Source organism: Aristolochia californica, unplaced genomic scaffold, assembly GCF_029961685.1.
Source record: "Aristolochia californica isolate CCGP_79_NKW_82.1479 unplaced genomic scaffold, dmAriCali1.0.hap1 SCAF_15, whole genome shotgun sequence".
Lineage (NCBI taxonomy): Eukaryota > Viridiplantae > Streptophyta > Magnoliopsida > Piperales > Aristolochiaceae > Aristolochia > Aristolochia californica.
The window spans coordinates 23,626,506-23,640,973 of NW_027181826.1; the positions used below are offsets into that span (position 1 = coordinate 23,626,506).

The 14,468-nt window shown below is 38.3% G+C and overlaps 3 protein-coding genes across 3 annotated transcripts; 1 reads left to right on the plus strand and 2 right to left on the minus strand.

The window, feature by feature from the left end:
* Window positions 1-236: 236 nt before the first annotated feature.
* Window positions 237-1,002, minus strand: LOC137952361 (germin-like protein 8-2). The gene is made up of 2 exons (XM_068799508.1): window positions 891-1,002; window positions 237-777 (listed from the first exon to the last, which is right to left on the minus strand). Exons 1-2 carry the CDS (start codon window positions 1,000-1,002, stop codon window positions 242-244), a joined length of 648 nt encoding a protein of 215 aa, XP_068655609.1. The 3' UTR covers window positions 237-241.
* An 11,295-nt stretch (window positions 1,003-12,297) lies between these two features.
* LOC137951267 (germin-like protein 8-7) lies at window positions 12,298-12,624 on the plus strand. Its single transcript, XM_068797852.1, has one exon. The coding sequence runs from the start codon at window positions 12,298-12,300 to the stop codon at window positions 12,622-12,624; it is 327 nt and encodes a 108-aa protein (XP_068653953.1).
* A 495-nt stretch (window positions 12,625-13,119) lies between these two features.
* Window positions 13,120-14,054, minus strand: LOC137952360 (germin-like protein 8-2). The gene is made up of 2 exons (XM_068799507.1): window positions 13,943-14,054; window positions 13,120-13,830 (listed from the first exon to the last, which is right to left on the minus strand). Exons 1-2 carry the CDS (start codon window positions 14,052-14,054, stop codon window positions 13,295-13,297), a joined length of 648 nt encoding a protein of 215 aa, XP_068655608.1. The 3' UTR covers window positions 13,120-13,294.
* Between the last annotated feature and the right edge of the window lie 414 nt (window positions 14,055-14,468).

Consider the following 14,468-nt stretch of genomic DNA (forward strand, 5'->3'; position numbering starts at 1 on the left):
CTTCTACGAAAGAGACTTAAATCACATCAAGTTGACTCATAATTACTTAGTTGACCAAATCCCATGTCGCAGATTCTTTAGCTTCAGATGAAGAACAAACTTCTTTATTGACAATAACGTAGCAAAATATAAAATGTAAACCCACAACAGGTTCTCTATCAGCCGAACTCTGCATCCACTCTGCAGCAGCTTCAGAGATAGTCTCATTATTCAACCATTGAGAACTGGGTGTCTCTCCACCTCAAAACTTGGACTGTATGACATCAATTATCTTCTTGTCCACCTGGAAGGCTCCAGCCAGAATGTCAGCAGAAATCTTCGGGTCTGATCCAAAAACGGCATTTGCAATGGTGATAACACCCGGGTTCTGGCTGCTCAAAGCTGCGATCGCGACTGCACTAGTTTCCCCCACATTGAACTGGAAATGGATGAGCCCGAGGGGGAAGACGAACACATCACCCTTGTGCAGCAGCTGGCTTATGAAGCGATTATCTGGGTTGGAGGTGACGAAGCCAACGAACAGCGTGCCCTCCAGGACTGTCAAAATCTCCGAGGCCCGTGGGTGCATGTGTGGGGGATTCTGGCCGTATGGAGCATAGTCTATCCGAACCAGGGAGATGCCCAGGGTATTGAGACCAGGAATCTGCATAACATTCACCAGGGTCACAGTAGACCCAACGGCATTTGTTGGGGTTCTCACTTTGTCCAGTCCGTCGAGGAAGAAATCCTTGGCCCTGACGCGCATGGGGTCTTTGCACACAAACCCATTTACTCGAACTGTAAAAGAATACAATCCAGTTAGCACAATGATTACTAGTTATAAGAAGCTGAAAAAATGGTGTAATATAAACTACAGGACAATGGAGAGAAGACGATAACCGAGAAAGTACCAGTGCTGTTAAGGTCTGCAACACACAAGTCCTGAAGTGGACTTGGATCATAAGCGAAGGAAAGAGAAGAAGCTAAGCAGAGGAAGGCAACAACGAGGATGCTTCTCGTCATTTTCAATCTCTCTATCTAAGAAAGAAGTGCAAGAGCTAGCAAGTATTGCCTGAAAGATGAAGAGAGAAATAGGCTTTTATAGATAAGCTTGATTCTGTTTCAAGCTGATACTGGACTCAGAAATCCCCACTGAAAAGATGTAACAAGACTGCAGTTTTTTTATTAGGTTGTGGTGGACGGAACCATTATCTGCTACATAAAAAAATCTTTTCTGACTGTGTTTAGTCTATGCATGTAAGAAATAGAGGCAGTTTGCTTACAAATGCAGCTAACCACGAAGTAAATAAACCTCAGCAGTCCCAAATTAATAAACGACTTCCAGACGATCTTAACTTGGATATCTCTATATTTCCTTCTTGTTCAGGTTTGCCAACTGAACCACAACTGACCCGATACACGGTTTCATAGGCTAACATGAACATTTGAAGCACCTCTGTCATCAATTCTGCGGACTTTTTCTGCCCGAAGAAAGAACCATACTCTAACAATTGTTATAGGTACGCAAAAATCTTCGAGTAGTAGTTGAAAACAAGAGCACACACAACGTACGCCACAGGCAAGGTAGGTGATGGATCCTATTCACGTGACTAATCGGTGTCTCTGACAACGAATTGATGATTTTCGAAAGTTTAAGGAGTTAATCCATATGCTCTGGAATTAGCTTTTGATGTTCAGTATAAAACTTCCTCAGATTTCATTTTTCTCTATAATGGGTATTTAGAATTTTAGAAACAAAATCAGCACAAACTCATATTTAAAAATATTTCAAATTTCTCATAATCTTTCTTTAGTGGCTCCTAAATAGTCTTCCAAATCGTGCAAACAAAATTAATTATATATCTATACTTTCTTCATATATATATATATATATATATATATATATATATAGAGAGAGAGAGAGAGAGAGAGAGAGAGAGAGAGAGAGAGAGAGAGAGAGAGAGAGAGAGAGAGAGAGAGAGAGAGAGGGAGTTGATCCAATAGGAAAAACTATTTGGTGTGAAACATGTGAAACAGTTTTCTCAGTCCGCCCGATCAACAGTTATCTCAGTCCGTCCGATCAACAATTATCTCAGCTGTCCAATTATTAACGGCTATACACGGATAATCCAATAAAAAAAACCATTTAGTTCATAACATGCGAAACGACTATCTTAGCGGTCTGATCATGATTAAACAACAGAGATAGCCGTTTCACATGTTTCACACCCAGTGACTTTTTGTAATGGATCAGTCTTATATATAGGCTTGATTTAATACTAAAGTTTTTATTGTGCGAAAATATAAAATATGAATTTTGACAGTTTGATCAGCATTTTTTCTTGATCGATGGTCAAAATTTAATTTTTTTACTAAGAGTATTTCTTCCTGCCTGACTGAGAGCAGCATTAGTGGTCACTCTCCTCTGTGAGCCAGAGATCCCCATCCATCATCTTTGTTGTCATCACCATGGCCTACTCCAACTCTACCAAGCATCCCACCTTCATGACCTCTCTCCTCAGTGAGCCAAAAATCCTCATTCATCGACGTTGTTGTCGTCACTGTGTATTACTCCATCTTCACGACATCTCTTCTCTGTGAGCTTGAAATCCCCATTCATTGTCATCGTTGTCATCATTGTGCCCTACTCCACCTCTACAAATCATATCATCCATCAGTCACGTATTCTTCATCGTTGCCACATCCAGGCATTGTCCTCTTTATGAACAATTACGCAAGGTGAAAAACTCCATCACACAAGGCCTTCTTCACTAAACGATCTCCATTCTCTCCTTTGCCTCTTCTATTGTCTCCGAGGAGAGATACCCTTGCCTCCTGTCCTATTGTTCCAATTCCTTTTTGCTCTTTTGAAGATATTTATGAATATTAATAAATCATCTGTATTCTTTTTTTTTTTTTTTTTCTAGAACCAACAATCATCATTCTTGTGAAAGAGGAGCCTCTGATTATGTGTTATTTCTTACCTTCCTCATTTTTAAAATAGGTTTATTAGTCTTGTATTTAGTGGTCCTTTAAATTTCTGACATAAATTGCAGTTGTATCTTTATTTTCTCTCCCTCTTTGGTTTTTCTACACTTTCTACGATACATTCTCTTTATTTGTTTTCCTTTATTGAATATCAAGGTTTTTTTTATGGTTCTTATGTTTGCAATAGTAACTTAAGCGTCCAATTACAGTCTTGCTTAAAATCATACCATTGTACTGGCTTTTGTTAATTCCAAATTCTGAATGGGAAATATCTAGATCTTGAAAGCTTCAAATGTTTTACATTTTGAAATGTTAGTGAGCTACATCTCTCTGTACTATAGTCTCTAATCTTTTTGAAGTTGTTATTGAAATCCATCTCTCGAATTGTTTTTGATTTAATTGCTTTTTGTTTGGCTGGTAGTTCTATATTTTTCTCCTTTCATCTAGTGTTGAGTATTTTTGTATGAATGATTTTTACTATTTTGCTAGTTCTTGGTTTTCTCCACCTATAGATTCTTTAGTTATGATGGACTCTTAAATGAAAAGGATGCTTAGAAAAGTAAAGGGAGCCTACACAATCCATAAATGAAATGCCACTTCCTGTTTCTTTTGGAGGCACTTGTTTTGGTTTTATCTTTCTTGGAATTTGTAGTTTTTGAGTTGTCTTTTTTACCATGTTAGGATTTTAGATGAAAATGGATAGTTTATGAGCATTAAAAAATTGAGTCTTATTTATTGTCGAGGAAGGCCAGTCTCTGCAACATCATTGGATTGTGATATTGACATTTGCATATTCATAAAATCATATTTTGATTCTATGTTTAAAATTTTAATCATTTTATGTGGTAATAATTAATATTTTATATAAGCAACTCTATCATAATTGATCTATTCTAGGTAAGAAGACAAAAGAGGTCAATAAAGTATATGGTTCTCATTCAAAGGGAGAAATTTGCGTTGTGATATGTGGAAGATAATACTTACACTAACTTATCATCACGATTCATGCAACTTTAATTCTTTTGTTTGGTTAAAAGGATATTTTGTCTATGGGAAAAAAAGTTATAAGATTGTATCGATATTAGATGGTACATATTAAGTATTGAATCGGTCAACTGGGAGAATGTTAGCAGTTTCCTACTTTTCACGATTGACCCATTATCCCCTTAGATGTAGGGAAGGTCAGCGGTTGTAACCACCCTTCTTTTGATGGTAAAATATAGATTTAAGGAATTCGGATCTGTTCTAGCAGAGGTGGTATGTGTTTTCTCCATCGAAGAGCTTCTGAATAACTGAGACAATTTTTGGAAGTTCCTTGTATTTCATCACCATAGCTAGAGGTAAGCATCCTTGTTTCCATTTCAATTTTGTGTATGAATTTCAAGATGGATGTTTGAAATTCAGTTTTACATATGTCACAGAGAGGATATATTTAGCTAAAGTTGGGTCTTGTAGATAACAATTCTGTATTTCCATCAAGAATTTGTAAGTTTTGTTTCAAGAGCAAAAGAAGAATCAATTTTGTAATCCCTCGGTTGCTTTATTGATTACTGTATTCTATTTTCAAGACTTGTTTTTATGCTCATCTAGAGTACGGATTATGTTCAGAAATCAAATAATGAGTTGACATTATAAACGTACTTAATTACAGATCTATTCAAACTTGCTTTGATTCTTATAAAAAAACTATGCAAACTAAATAAAACAAACAACTTAGAAAACAAGTACCAAATTAGACAAATAGCCGAAATAATGGTTGTCCACCTAGAATTACTTAATTATTCAAATGTAAACCAAAATATGACATCAAAATAATTGACTAAAATTTATGCCAATTATTAATTCCTTATATTTAGGTCAACAAAATATGAAGAAAAAATTAATTATGCATAAACCTAAATAATTTTTTATAGATAGAAAATTAACTAACATATGCATATTAAACATTCATATATGCATGCACAACTATTTAATCCATATGCATAAAGTGAAAAAAGTATGAAAACCAAAATAATTTTTCTGTTATATATATATATTAAAATTTTCAAATAAAACACTTGAGTTGAGATGACCAAGTGGTCTAAGGCAAGGTTTATCTTTGAATGTGCATGGGTTTGAATTTCACCTTCAACACAATTTTTTTTTTATTTCTGCATGTTGACAACCTCCAGATATGCACAATGACCAGGTACAATACCTGTGCCACCATAATGATCTCGACGCCGGTGCACCCAGCGTCGGCCTTGACTCTATTTCAAGGTGCCGCAACGGCCTTGGCTGCACACAGCGCCAATCTCATCTCTATTCTAACACACCGCAATTGCCTTGGCTGATCTTTGATGCAAGCTTAATGTCGACACACACAGTGCCGGTCTCAGCTTTGTTTTGACCCGCTAGAACGGCATTGACTGCGCTTCGATGCAAGCTCAACACTGGTGCACACTGTTAAGTTGTGGAACCTAATCAACGCCCTGTCAAACTCCTAGCCAATACAACTCAATAAATCGGTTTGTTAAGTGCGGAAAGCCAAATACCTAACCCATCAGTGGACCAGGGGTGGAGGGAACCTAACCCAGGTGGACTAGAACCACCTAGCTCTGACACCCACCATTCCCGTTCCTTACCGCTTCTACTGGGATTCGAACACAGAACGTGGTGCCCAGGTCTGATACCATATCAAACGCCTAGCCAATACAACTCAACAGACTGGTTTGTTAAGTGCGGCAAGCCAAGTACCTAACCCATCAGTAGAACAGGGGTGGACGGAACCACCTAGCTCTGACACGCCCTACGTTGAGTTGGTACGACAATCATTAAGGACCTAGTTTGGGAGTTTTACTCTTGTATCGTGGTTGCCCTAATTTCCTCTTTATATTTGGGGTGTCGCTATTAGGTTTTAATTATCCGAGGTTCAGTTGCGGCCGAGAGAGGTTAGAGAAGAACAACACATGTAAGTGTGCGCGATTTCTCTTGCAAACTATTTCATCTTCATAGTGGATTACTGTAGTGGTGGAAGAAATGACGTAATCTCACCTTGAGGCGAACCTGTATTGTTGAATTTAGGATCCCTTTTTTAATATTCCGAGCAAGGGAAGAGAGAAAGAAAAAGGAGAAAAGGGGAAGAAGGCTCTCAGGTAGAGAGAAGAAGAGAAGAGGAGCAAGGAGTGCGCCAAGCAATGAGAGAGAGAGATTTACTCAAGAGAGAATTGTAGAACTTGATTAATTCTGAATTGCAACACCTCTATTTATAGTAGAGGAAGTGATAGAGTCCTTTTATAATTAACCTTTAAATCTCTTAATTATATTCCAACTCTAACTCTCTAAGATATGTCTTTCATGAAATGATAACACAATCTAATAGAGTTTTAATATAAGTTGAACTATAACTCTTCTTCAATAACGTGGAAAGAAGGGAGGAGGCCAGCTCGTGGCCTTATCCTTGTGGGTCACACGTGATCTTCCAACTCATATTAATAAGATTCTAGCTCGTGGTATCTTTGTGGGTCCTACTTGATCTTCAAGTCATCTAACTCATTTTAGCTTGTGCTTCTTATCTTCTTAACTCGTGCTAGCTTGGGTGAGGACTATTCTTGGCATCCCACGTCCTCATGGTGGGTTCCACCAGCTCGTGCACCATTGTGGGTCCCACATTGTAACATGTATAAATCTTGTTTGTTTTAGTGCTTGTTTTTCCTTTCTTTTGCGATTATTATTATTGTTCTCGGTAGTTTGGAATTAGGGCACCTAATTCCTAAAAAGTGATATCAAAGCTTTGGTTCGTGATTGAGAGCAATGGCTGATGGAGAAGGATCGTCACTAGGAATCAACAAGTTCGCTGGTATTTCTGATATGTATGGGAAGCCTTCCACAAATAATAAGGTACATCTCATGAAAAAACTCTTCAATTTAAAGATGACAAAAAATACAGCTGTGGCATCACATTAGAATAAGCTTAGCATGATTTTCAATCAATTGACTTTTTTTCAAATTAAATTTGATGATGAGATTTGTACTTTAATTCTTTTGGCGTCTCTGCCAAATTTTTGGGAGCCTATGAGGGTTGCAGTTAGCAACTCTGTAGGCAATGAGAAGTTGATCTTTAATGATGTTCAATATACCATTCTCGCGGAGGAAGTTCATAGAAAGGACTTCAAAGAATCGTCTACTTCTAAATGTCGATACTAAGGGCAGAAACTTCAAGAAGAATTTCAACAAGGTCAATAGTAGAGGGAAGTCAAAGAATGGTAGAAGCAAGTCCAAATTTGGAAGGAATGTGGAATGCTGGAATTGTGGCAAGTCTGGTCACATAAAGAAGAACTATAGAGCACTGAAGAAGGATGAAAAGAAAAGTGATGTTGGAAATGTGGTGACTAAAGAGGTACAAGATGTTTTACTCTTGTTGGTTGATAGACTTATTGATTCTTGGGGGTTAAATTCAGGAGATTCCTTTCACACCACTGTGTAGCACGAGATCATGGGGAACTATGTTGTTGGAGATCATGAGAAGGTGTATCTTGCTGATGGAGAACCTTTGGATATTATCAATATTGGTAATGTCAGTTTGAGGATGTCAAACGGGTCAGTGTGGAAAATTCATAAGGTGAAACATATACCAAAACTGATGCGTAATCTGATATCAGTAGGACAACTTGATGATGAAGGTCATAATGTAATTTTTAATGGTGATGCCTGGAAAGTCACTAAGGGAGCCATGGTTGTTGCATGAGGAGTTAAAACTTGAACTCTTTACATCACTTTCAGTTACAAGAGACACGGTTATAGTTGTTGATGCTATTACTGATTCTGATTTTTGGCATTATAGGCTCGATCACATGAGTGAGAAGGGAATAAAAGTGCCTCAGTCCAAAGGGAAGCTACCAGTTTGTGTGAAGGATGTATTTTCGACAAGCAGAAAAGAGTTAGTTTTTCTAAGGCTAGAAAGGAGCAAAAGACAACAAAATTGGAGTTGGTTCACAATGATGTGTTGAAGCCTTCAACTGTTACCTCCCTTGGTGGTTCAAATTACTATGTGATATTTATTGATGAAGCAAACAGAAAGGTATGGATTTATTTCCTGAAAAAGAAATTTGGTGTCTTTGATACCTTTAAGAGATGGTGAGCAATGGTTGAAAAAGAGACAAATTTGAAGGTGAAGTGCATTTGGTCAGATAATAGGGAAGAATACATAGATGTTAATTTAAAGCGGTTTTTTGCTGATAATGACATCAAGATGAAGAAAACCATTCCTAGAAAACCTCAACAGAATGGTATAGCTGAGAGGATGAACATGACCTTGAACGAGCGTGCTAAGAGCATGCGATTACATGTGGGATTGCCAAAGATGTTCTGGTCTGAGGTTATTAGCACCGTTACCTATTTGATTGACAGAGGTCCCTCAACACCATTGGATTGCAAAATACCATAAGAGATTTAGAGCAGCAAAGAGGTAAACCTTTTGTTCTTGAAAGTTTTTGGTTGTGTTTCTTATAATCATATTGATTCTAATGTTAGAAGTAAAATTGATGTTAAATCTAAGATATGTTTCTTTATTGACTATGGTGGTACCGAGTTTGGTTATCGCTTCTAAGATGACCAAAGTCGTAAGGTTATCAGGAGAAAAGACGTGATCTTCAATGAATGTGCCATGTATAAAAGACAAGTTGAGAATAAAGTCTGACAGCACAAGTGATGAAGCCAGAAGTTTGAAGTGATTCAGTTGAGAGATCTTCTAATTATTGAGATGAAAAATATTGCTTAGGAAGACCAGGAAAACATACCCCCAGAAGTAAATCAGAACATTCTTGTGACTGAACTTAGGAGATGTGCTAGAACTAGCAGACCACCACAGAGGTACTCCCCTGCACTGAATTTTATTTCGTTGACTGATAAAGGTGAACCAGAGAGTTATGAGGAAGTCGTGCAAGTTGATGAATCAACCAAGTGGGAGTTGGCCACGAAGGATGAGATGGGTTCACTATTATCCAATCAAACATGGTAGTTGACCAAGCTACCAAAAGGGAAGAAAGTCTTGCAGAATAAATGGGTTTACCGAATAAAAGACTAACGTGATAGCAACAAGAGGTACAAGCGAAAATTGGTGGTAAAGAGCTTTCAAAAAAAAGAAGGCGTTGACTACACTGAGATTTCCTCTCAAGTAGTAAAATTGACTACTATTAGAACAATGCTTGGACTACTGGCAAATGAAGACTTGCAGTTAGAGCAATTGGATGTAAAGACAACTTTTCTTCATGGTTGGAGGAAGAAATTTACATGATGCAGCCACAGGGTTTCAAAACACAAGGAAAGGAGAAAATGGGGTGCAAACTTCAAAAGAATGTGTATGGTCTTAAATAGGCTCCAAGACAGTGGTATAAGAAGTTTGACATCTTCATGAGTAGTATTGGTTTCTTGAGGTGCTAAGCGGATCATTGCTGTTATGTGAAGAAGTTTGATGACTCCTACATCATTCTACTACGATATGTTGATGACATGTTGATAGTAGGTGCTTGTAAACACGAAATAGATAAGTTGAAAAGGGAGTTGTCCAAGAAGTTTGAAATGAAGGATTTGGGTGTTGAAAAACAAATCCTTGGGATGAGGATTACTAGGGACACTGTCACAAGAAGAATATGTGAAGAAGTTATCGAGCAGATTCAACATGAATGATGCAAAACCAGTGAGTACTCCTTTGGCTAGTCACTTTAGGCTATCTAAGGAGCAGTCACCTTCTACAGAGCAGGAGAGAGCCCACATGGCCAATGTGCCTTATGTTTCTGCTTTTGGTAATCTCATGTATGCTATGGTGTGCACTAGACCCGACATAGCTCATGCAATAGGAGTTGTGTGCAAATATATGAGTAATTCGGGGAACAATATTGGGAAGCAGTGAAGTGGATTCTCAAGTATTTGAGAGGCAATGCAAACTCAACCTTATGTTTTAGAAAGTTAGACTCAGAATTACATGGTTATGTAGATGCTGACATGACTGAAGACATTGATGGCAGGAAGAGTACCATTGTATATGTATACACATTGGGTGGTACATTAGTTAGTTGGGTCTCTAAGTTGTAGAAGATATTTGCTATTTCCACTATTGAGGCAGAATATGTCATTGTGAGCGAAGCCAACAAAGAGATGGTATGGCTACAGTCATTCTAGGAAGAATTAGGTTTCAAGCATGGGAAGATTGTGTTGTATTGTGACAATCAGTGTTATTCATTTAGCAAAAAATCATGTTTATCATGCCAGAACAAAGCACATACAAGTGCGTTATCACTTCATCATTTCGGCTCTGGAGGATGGAGTCTTAGCACTTGAGAGGATTCAAAGAAATCAGAATCTGGCTAATATGTTGATAAATTGAAGTCTTAACACTTGGGAAGAATCCTATTACGATTGAGAAACTGAAGTTGTGTACAACTTCAATTGGACTTCTCTCTGAGGATTGAGAAGTTATTGCCACTGTAGATGAGATATTAACGGTGGATTAGTATCCCAGTAGGCGATTATTAAGTTGTGAAGTCTAATCAACACCTTACACTGAGTCAGTATGCTAATCGACCTTCGCGGTAAGGTCGTCATGGGGGGTTGGGAAGTTTGCCCTAGCTTCCTCTTTATATTTGGGGCGTTGCTATTAGGTTTTAATCATCTGAGAAGCATTGGTTGTAGTCGAGAGTGGTTAGAGAAAAATAACACATATAAGTGTATTCGATTTCTTTTGTAAACTATCTTATCTTTATAGTGGATTACTACAACGATAGAAGACAAGACGTAATCTCACCTTGAGGCGAACCTGTATAAATCTTGTTGTCTTTTTCGTGCTTGCTTTTTCCTTCTTCTTCGTTTATTTTTATTGTTCTCATTAGTTTGGAATTAAGGCATCTAATTCCTAACACACATTAGTTTGGTATCATTAATTTTGGAAAGGCTATCTCTATTTTTTATTCTACCGTAGAATTTTTTTTTCTTCGTTTGGGAATGATGGGTGGTTTTCAATAGAGGCAAAATTGTTTCTAGACAGCGTGATTGACTAGACGTAACCATCTAGTTTCGGTAAGAAGGTCGGGGATTGACGTGGATGATGGGCTACGAGCTTGGATGAGGGGAATGTCGGTGGTATCAGAGTAGCCACACTAGAGATTCTACTCTAATACGAAATGTAATAAGAATTTCTAAATACATGTATGAAATTCATTAAAAAAAAAAAACTAAAAGTGAAAGCCACGATACATAACTCCAACTATGGCAGACAAATTCCAAGAATTTCCAAAAAACCATCTAGTCTATCCAAAGTACAATTGATGGAGTCACATACTTCTTTGCTAGACCAGATCCTTTTTTTTCACATACAACTTCTCAAAACCTCTTTCCAATATAAAAAAAGAGAAGTTGGAATTGATGGGCAGCTACAATTGTCCTATTTTCTTACATCTAAGGGAAAACTACCTAATAATGGATCAACTAAAAAGGAACGTTTTTAACACTGTGCAGGAAAGACTTGTTTCTTTCTTGCTTTAGTAGGTGGTGTAGTTGGTTCTTGTCATGCGCTTTGGATAAGACCTACCATGCTGCTTCTTTGTGCAGACAATAGTTCTAGTGGCATTCAACAAGGTTAGTCAATTGGGTGAGTTTTTTTTAATCAACAAATTATGTGCTATATTTTTGTCATAAATTCAGTGATTTAACTTAAAACTGAAGGCTATTTGCATACTTTAACTTCTTACCAAATAGGTCATTACAACACAATACTTTATAAGGTTCTCTGCCTCTTGCCTCTAATTCTACCATGAAGCAATATCAGAATTAAGTGGAAAGGCTTGTTCTGTATGATGCTGTGGATGGGAGTTCAAATAAATTGGCTTATGTGGGGCTACCTGCTGAAATTCAAAGGAAAGAATGTCTTCATTCAGCTGTGGTTATCTAGTATACTCTTCCTGGCAGCAAATACACTTGTTTCAGTTACAATTATCTGCAACCACAGATTCTCCCCATTATTTGCAAGATCAGGACAAAAGGGTGCTGCGAATGTGAAAAAAGTTCAGTAGATGAAGCCAATTATTTTTGTTAACCACAGTTTCTAGTAGTATATGCTGGCTGACAGTTGCTTCTTTTACGTTAATTTCGTTGAGGTAGGGATTCTTCTGTTATCACTTTTCAATTTAGTAGTGCCATTGCTGATTCGACAAAGAGACATCTCTTTGGGAATTTTGATTGAAGATTGTAATATACCTCGCAACATATCAAGCACAGCGGGATCCACTGTTATCCCTGTTAATGTACCACAGATTGCTGAATTGAACTCATTGGGCATCTCCATGGTAAGGACAGATTATGCACCCGCCCACCACCACCACCTCCACCAACGAGCCACAGATTTTGACAGTCCTGGAAAGCACTCTCTACGTCGGATTTGTATCTTCCAACCCTGAAAATCTCCTCGTCACCAAGGTTCTCCATAAGGATGATGCCTTTGTCTTCCCTAATCAGGCAGCACTAATCCTGTGGCCATCGCTGCTCTCAGCACCCAGAATGCCGTTTTTGCATGCTGATGATGTTTTGGTCAAGGCCTTCCAAGTGGACAAGAATTTGGTGATTAAAACTCAGTCCAGATTCTACGTGGACAGCCATTACAATAATCTGTTTCAGCTATTTGCCTAATCTATGCTCAACAGTTCTTCTCGACCAAGGTTTACATGCAGCAAAACTATTGTTTTGCTTTGATCCAACTGTTTCATCCACACAATAAAAGATTTGTAAGGTAGATACTAGGGAACAAAGTCATGATTTACAACTTACAAGCCTATGAAAAATGCCAAAACGATTTGCAGGTGAGGCATGATTCTGAAGATTTAAGGTACGCTTATGGATTTGTTGTTCTTGTTCACAGATGAGCTTTCATCTGCTATTTGTATAAGAAACTTAAAACTGGTAATGCTAGAAGCACATTTTGATTTTCAAAAATATTCTCAATACTTCTACAAAAGAGACTTAACTCACATCAAGTTGAGTCTTAATTACTTGTAGAAATTATCGGCCAGGTCGTCAAGCTCGATTCAACCAAATCCAAGCACACCCAGTCACCTCATTGGAACGGTGACTGAGTTTGGTTTAATAAACAAACAAATATAAATTTTCCTAGACCAACTAGTCCAGATTATCCCTTCTCACAGATTCTGCAGCTTCAGAAGAAAAACAAACTTCTTTATTGACAATAACGTAACAAAATATAAAATGTAAACCCACAACAGCTTCTCTATCAACCGAACTCTGCACCAGCTTCAGAGATAGTCTCATTATTCAACCATTGAGAACAGGGCGTCTCTCCACCTCAAAATTTGGACTGTATGACATCAATTATCTTCTTGTCCACCTGGAAGGCTCCAGCCAGAATATCAGCAGAAATCTTCGGGTCTGATCCAAAAACAGCATCTGCAATGGTGATGACACCCGGGTTCTGGCTGCTCAAACCTGCGATCGCGACTGCACTAGTTTTCCCCACATTGAACTGGAAATGGATGAGCCCGATGGGGAAGACGAACACATCACCCTTGTGCAGTAGCTGGCTTATGAAGCGATTATCTGGGTTGGAGGTGACGAAGCCAACGAAGAGCGTGCCCTCCAGGACTGTCAAAATCTCCGTACCCCGTGGGTGCGTGTGGGGGGGATTCTGGCCGTATGGAGCGTAGTCTATCCGAACCAGGGAGATGCCCAGGGTATTGAGACCAGGAATCTGCATAACATTCACCGGCGTCACAGTAGACCCAACGGCATTTGTTGGGGTTCTCACTTTGTCCAGTCCGTCGAGGAAGAAATCCTTGGCCGTGACGCGCATGGGGTCCTTGCACACAAACCCATTTACTCGAACTGCAAAAGAATACAATCCAGTTAGCACAATGATTACAAGTTACAAGAAGCTGCAAAATGGTGTAATACAAACAACAGAACAATGGAGAGAAGAAGATAACTGAGGAAGTACCAGTGCTGTTAAGGTCTGCAACACACAAGTCCTGAAGTGGACTTGGATCATAAGCGAAGGAAAGAGAAGAAGCTAAGCAGAGGAAGGCAACAACGAGGATGCTTCTCGTCATTTTCAATCTCTCTATCTAAAAAAGAAGTGCAAGAGCTAGCAAGTATTGCCTGAAAGATGAAGAGAGAAATAGGCTTTTATAGATAAGCTTGATTCTGTCTCAAGCAGAGACTAGACTCAGAAATCCCCATTGAAAAGATCTAACAAGACTGCAATTTTTTTTATCAGCTTGTGGTGGACGAAACCAGTATCTGCTACATAAAAAAATCTTTTCTGACTGTGTTTAGTCTATGCATGTAAGACGTAGAGGCGGTTTGCTTACAAATGCAGCTAACGACGAAGTAAACAAAAAAGGATTCTGTTTTATGGTATAACGACCACAACAAACCTCAACAGTCCCAAATTAATAAACGACTTCCAGACGATCTTAACTTTGATATCTCTATCTTTCCTTCTTGTTGAGGTTTGCCAACTG

What these genes read in the sequence shown, in the direction of transcription:
- LOC137952361 (XM_068799508.1), bottom strand. Translation starts at nt 1,002, where the DNA reads ATGACGAGAAGCATCCTCGTTGTTGCCTTCCTCTGCTTAGCTTCTTCT. An exon ending in TGCAGACCTTAACAGCACTG is followed by an intron (nt 778 to 890) that starts GTACTTTCTCGG and finishes ATTCTTTTACAG; the next exon opens with TTCGAGTAAATGGGTTTGTG.
- LOC137951267 (XM_068797852.1), top strand. Translation starts at nt 12,298, where the DNA reads ATGCACCCGCCCACCACCACCACCTCCACCAACGAGCCACAGATTTTG.
- LOC137952360 (XM_068799507.1), bottom strand. Translation starts at nt 14,054, where the DNA reads ATGACGAGAAGCATCCTCGTTGTTGCCTTCCTCTGCTTAGCTTCTTCT. An exon ending in TGCAGACCTTAACAGCACTG is followed by an intron (nt 13,831 to 13,942) that starts GTACTTCCTCAG and finishes ATTCTTTTGCAG; the next exon opens with TTCGAGTAAATGGGTTTGTG.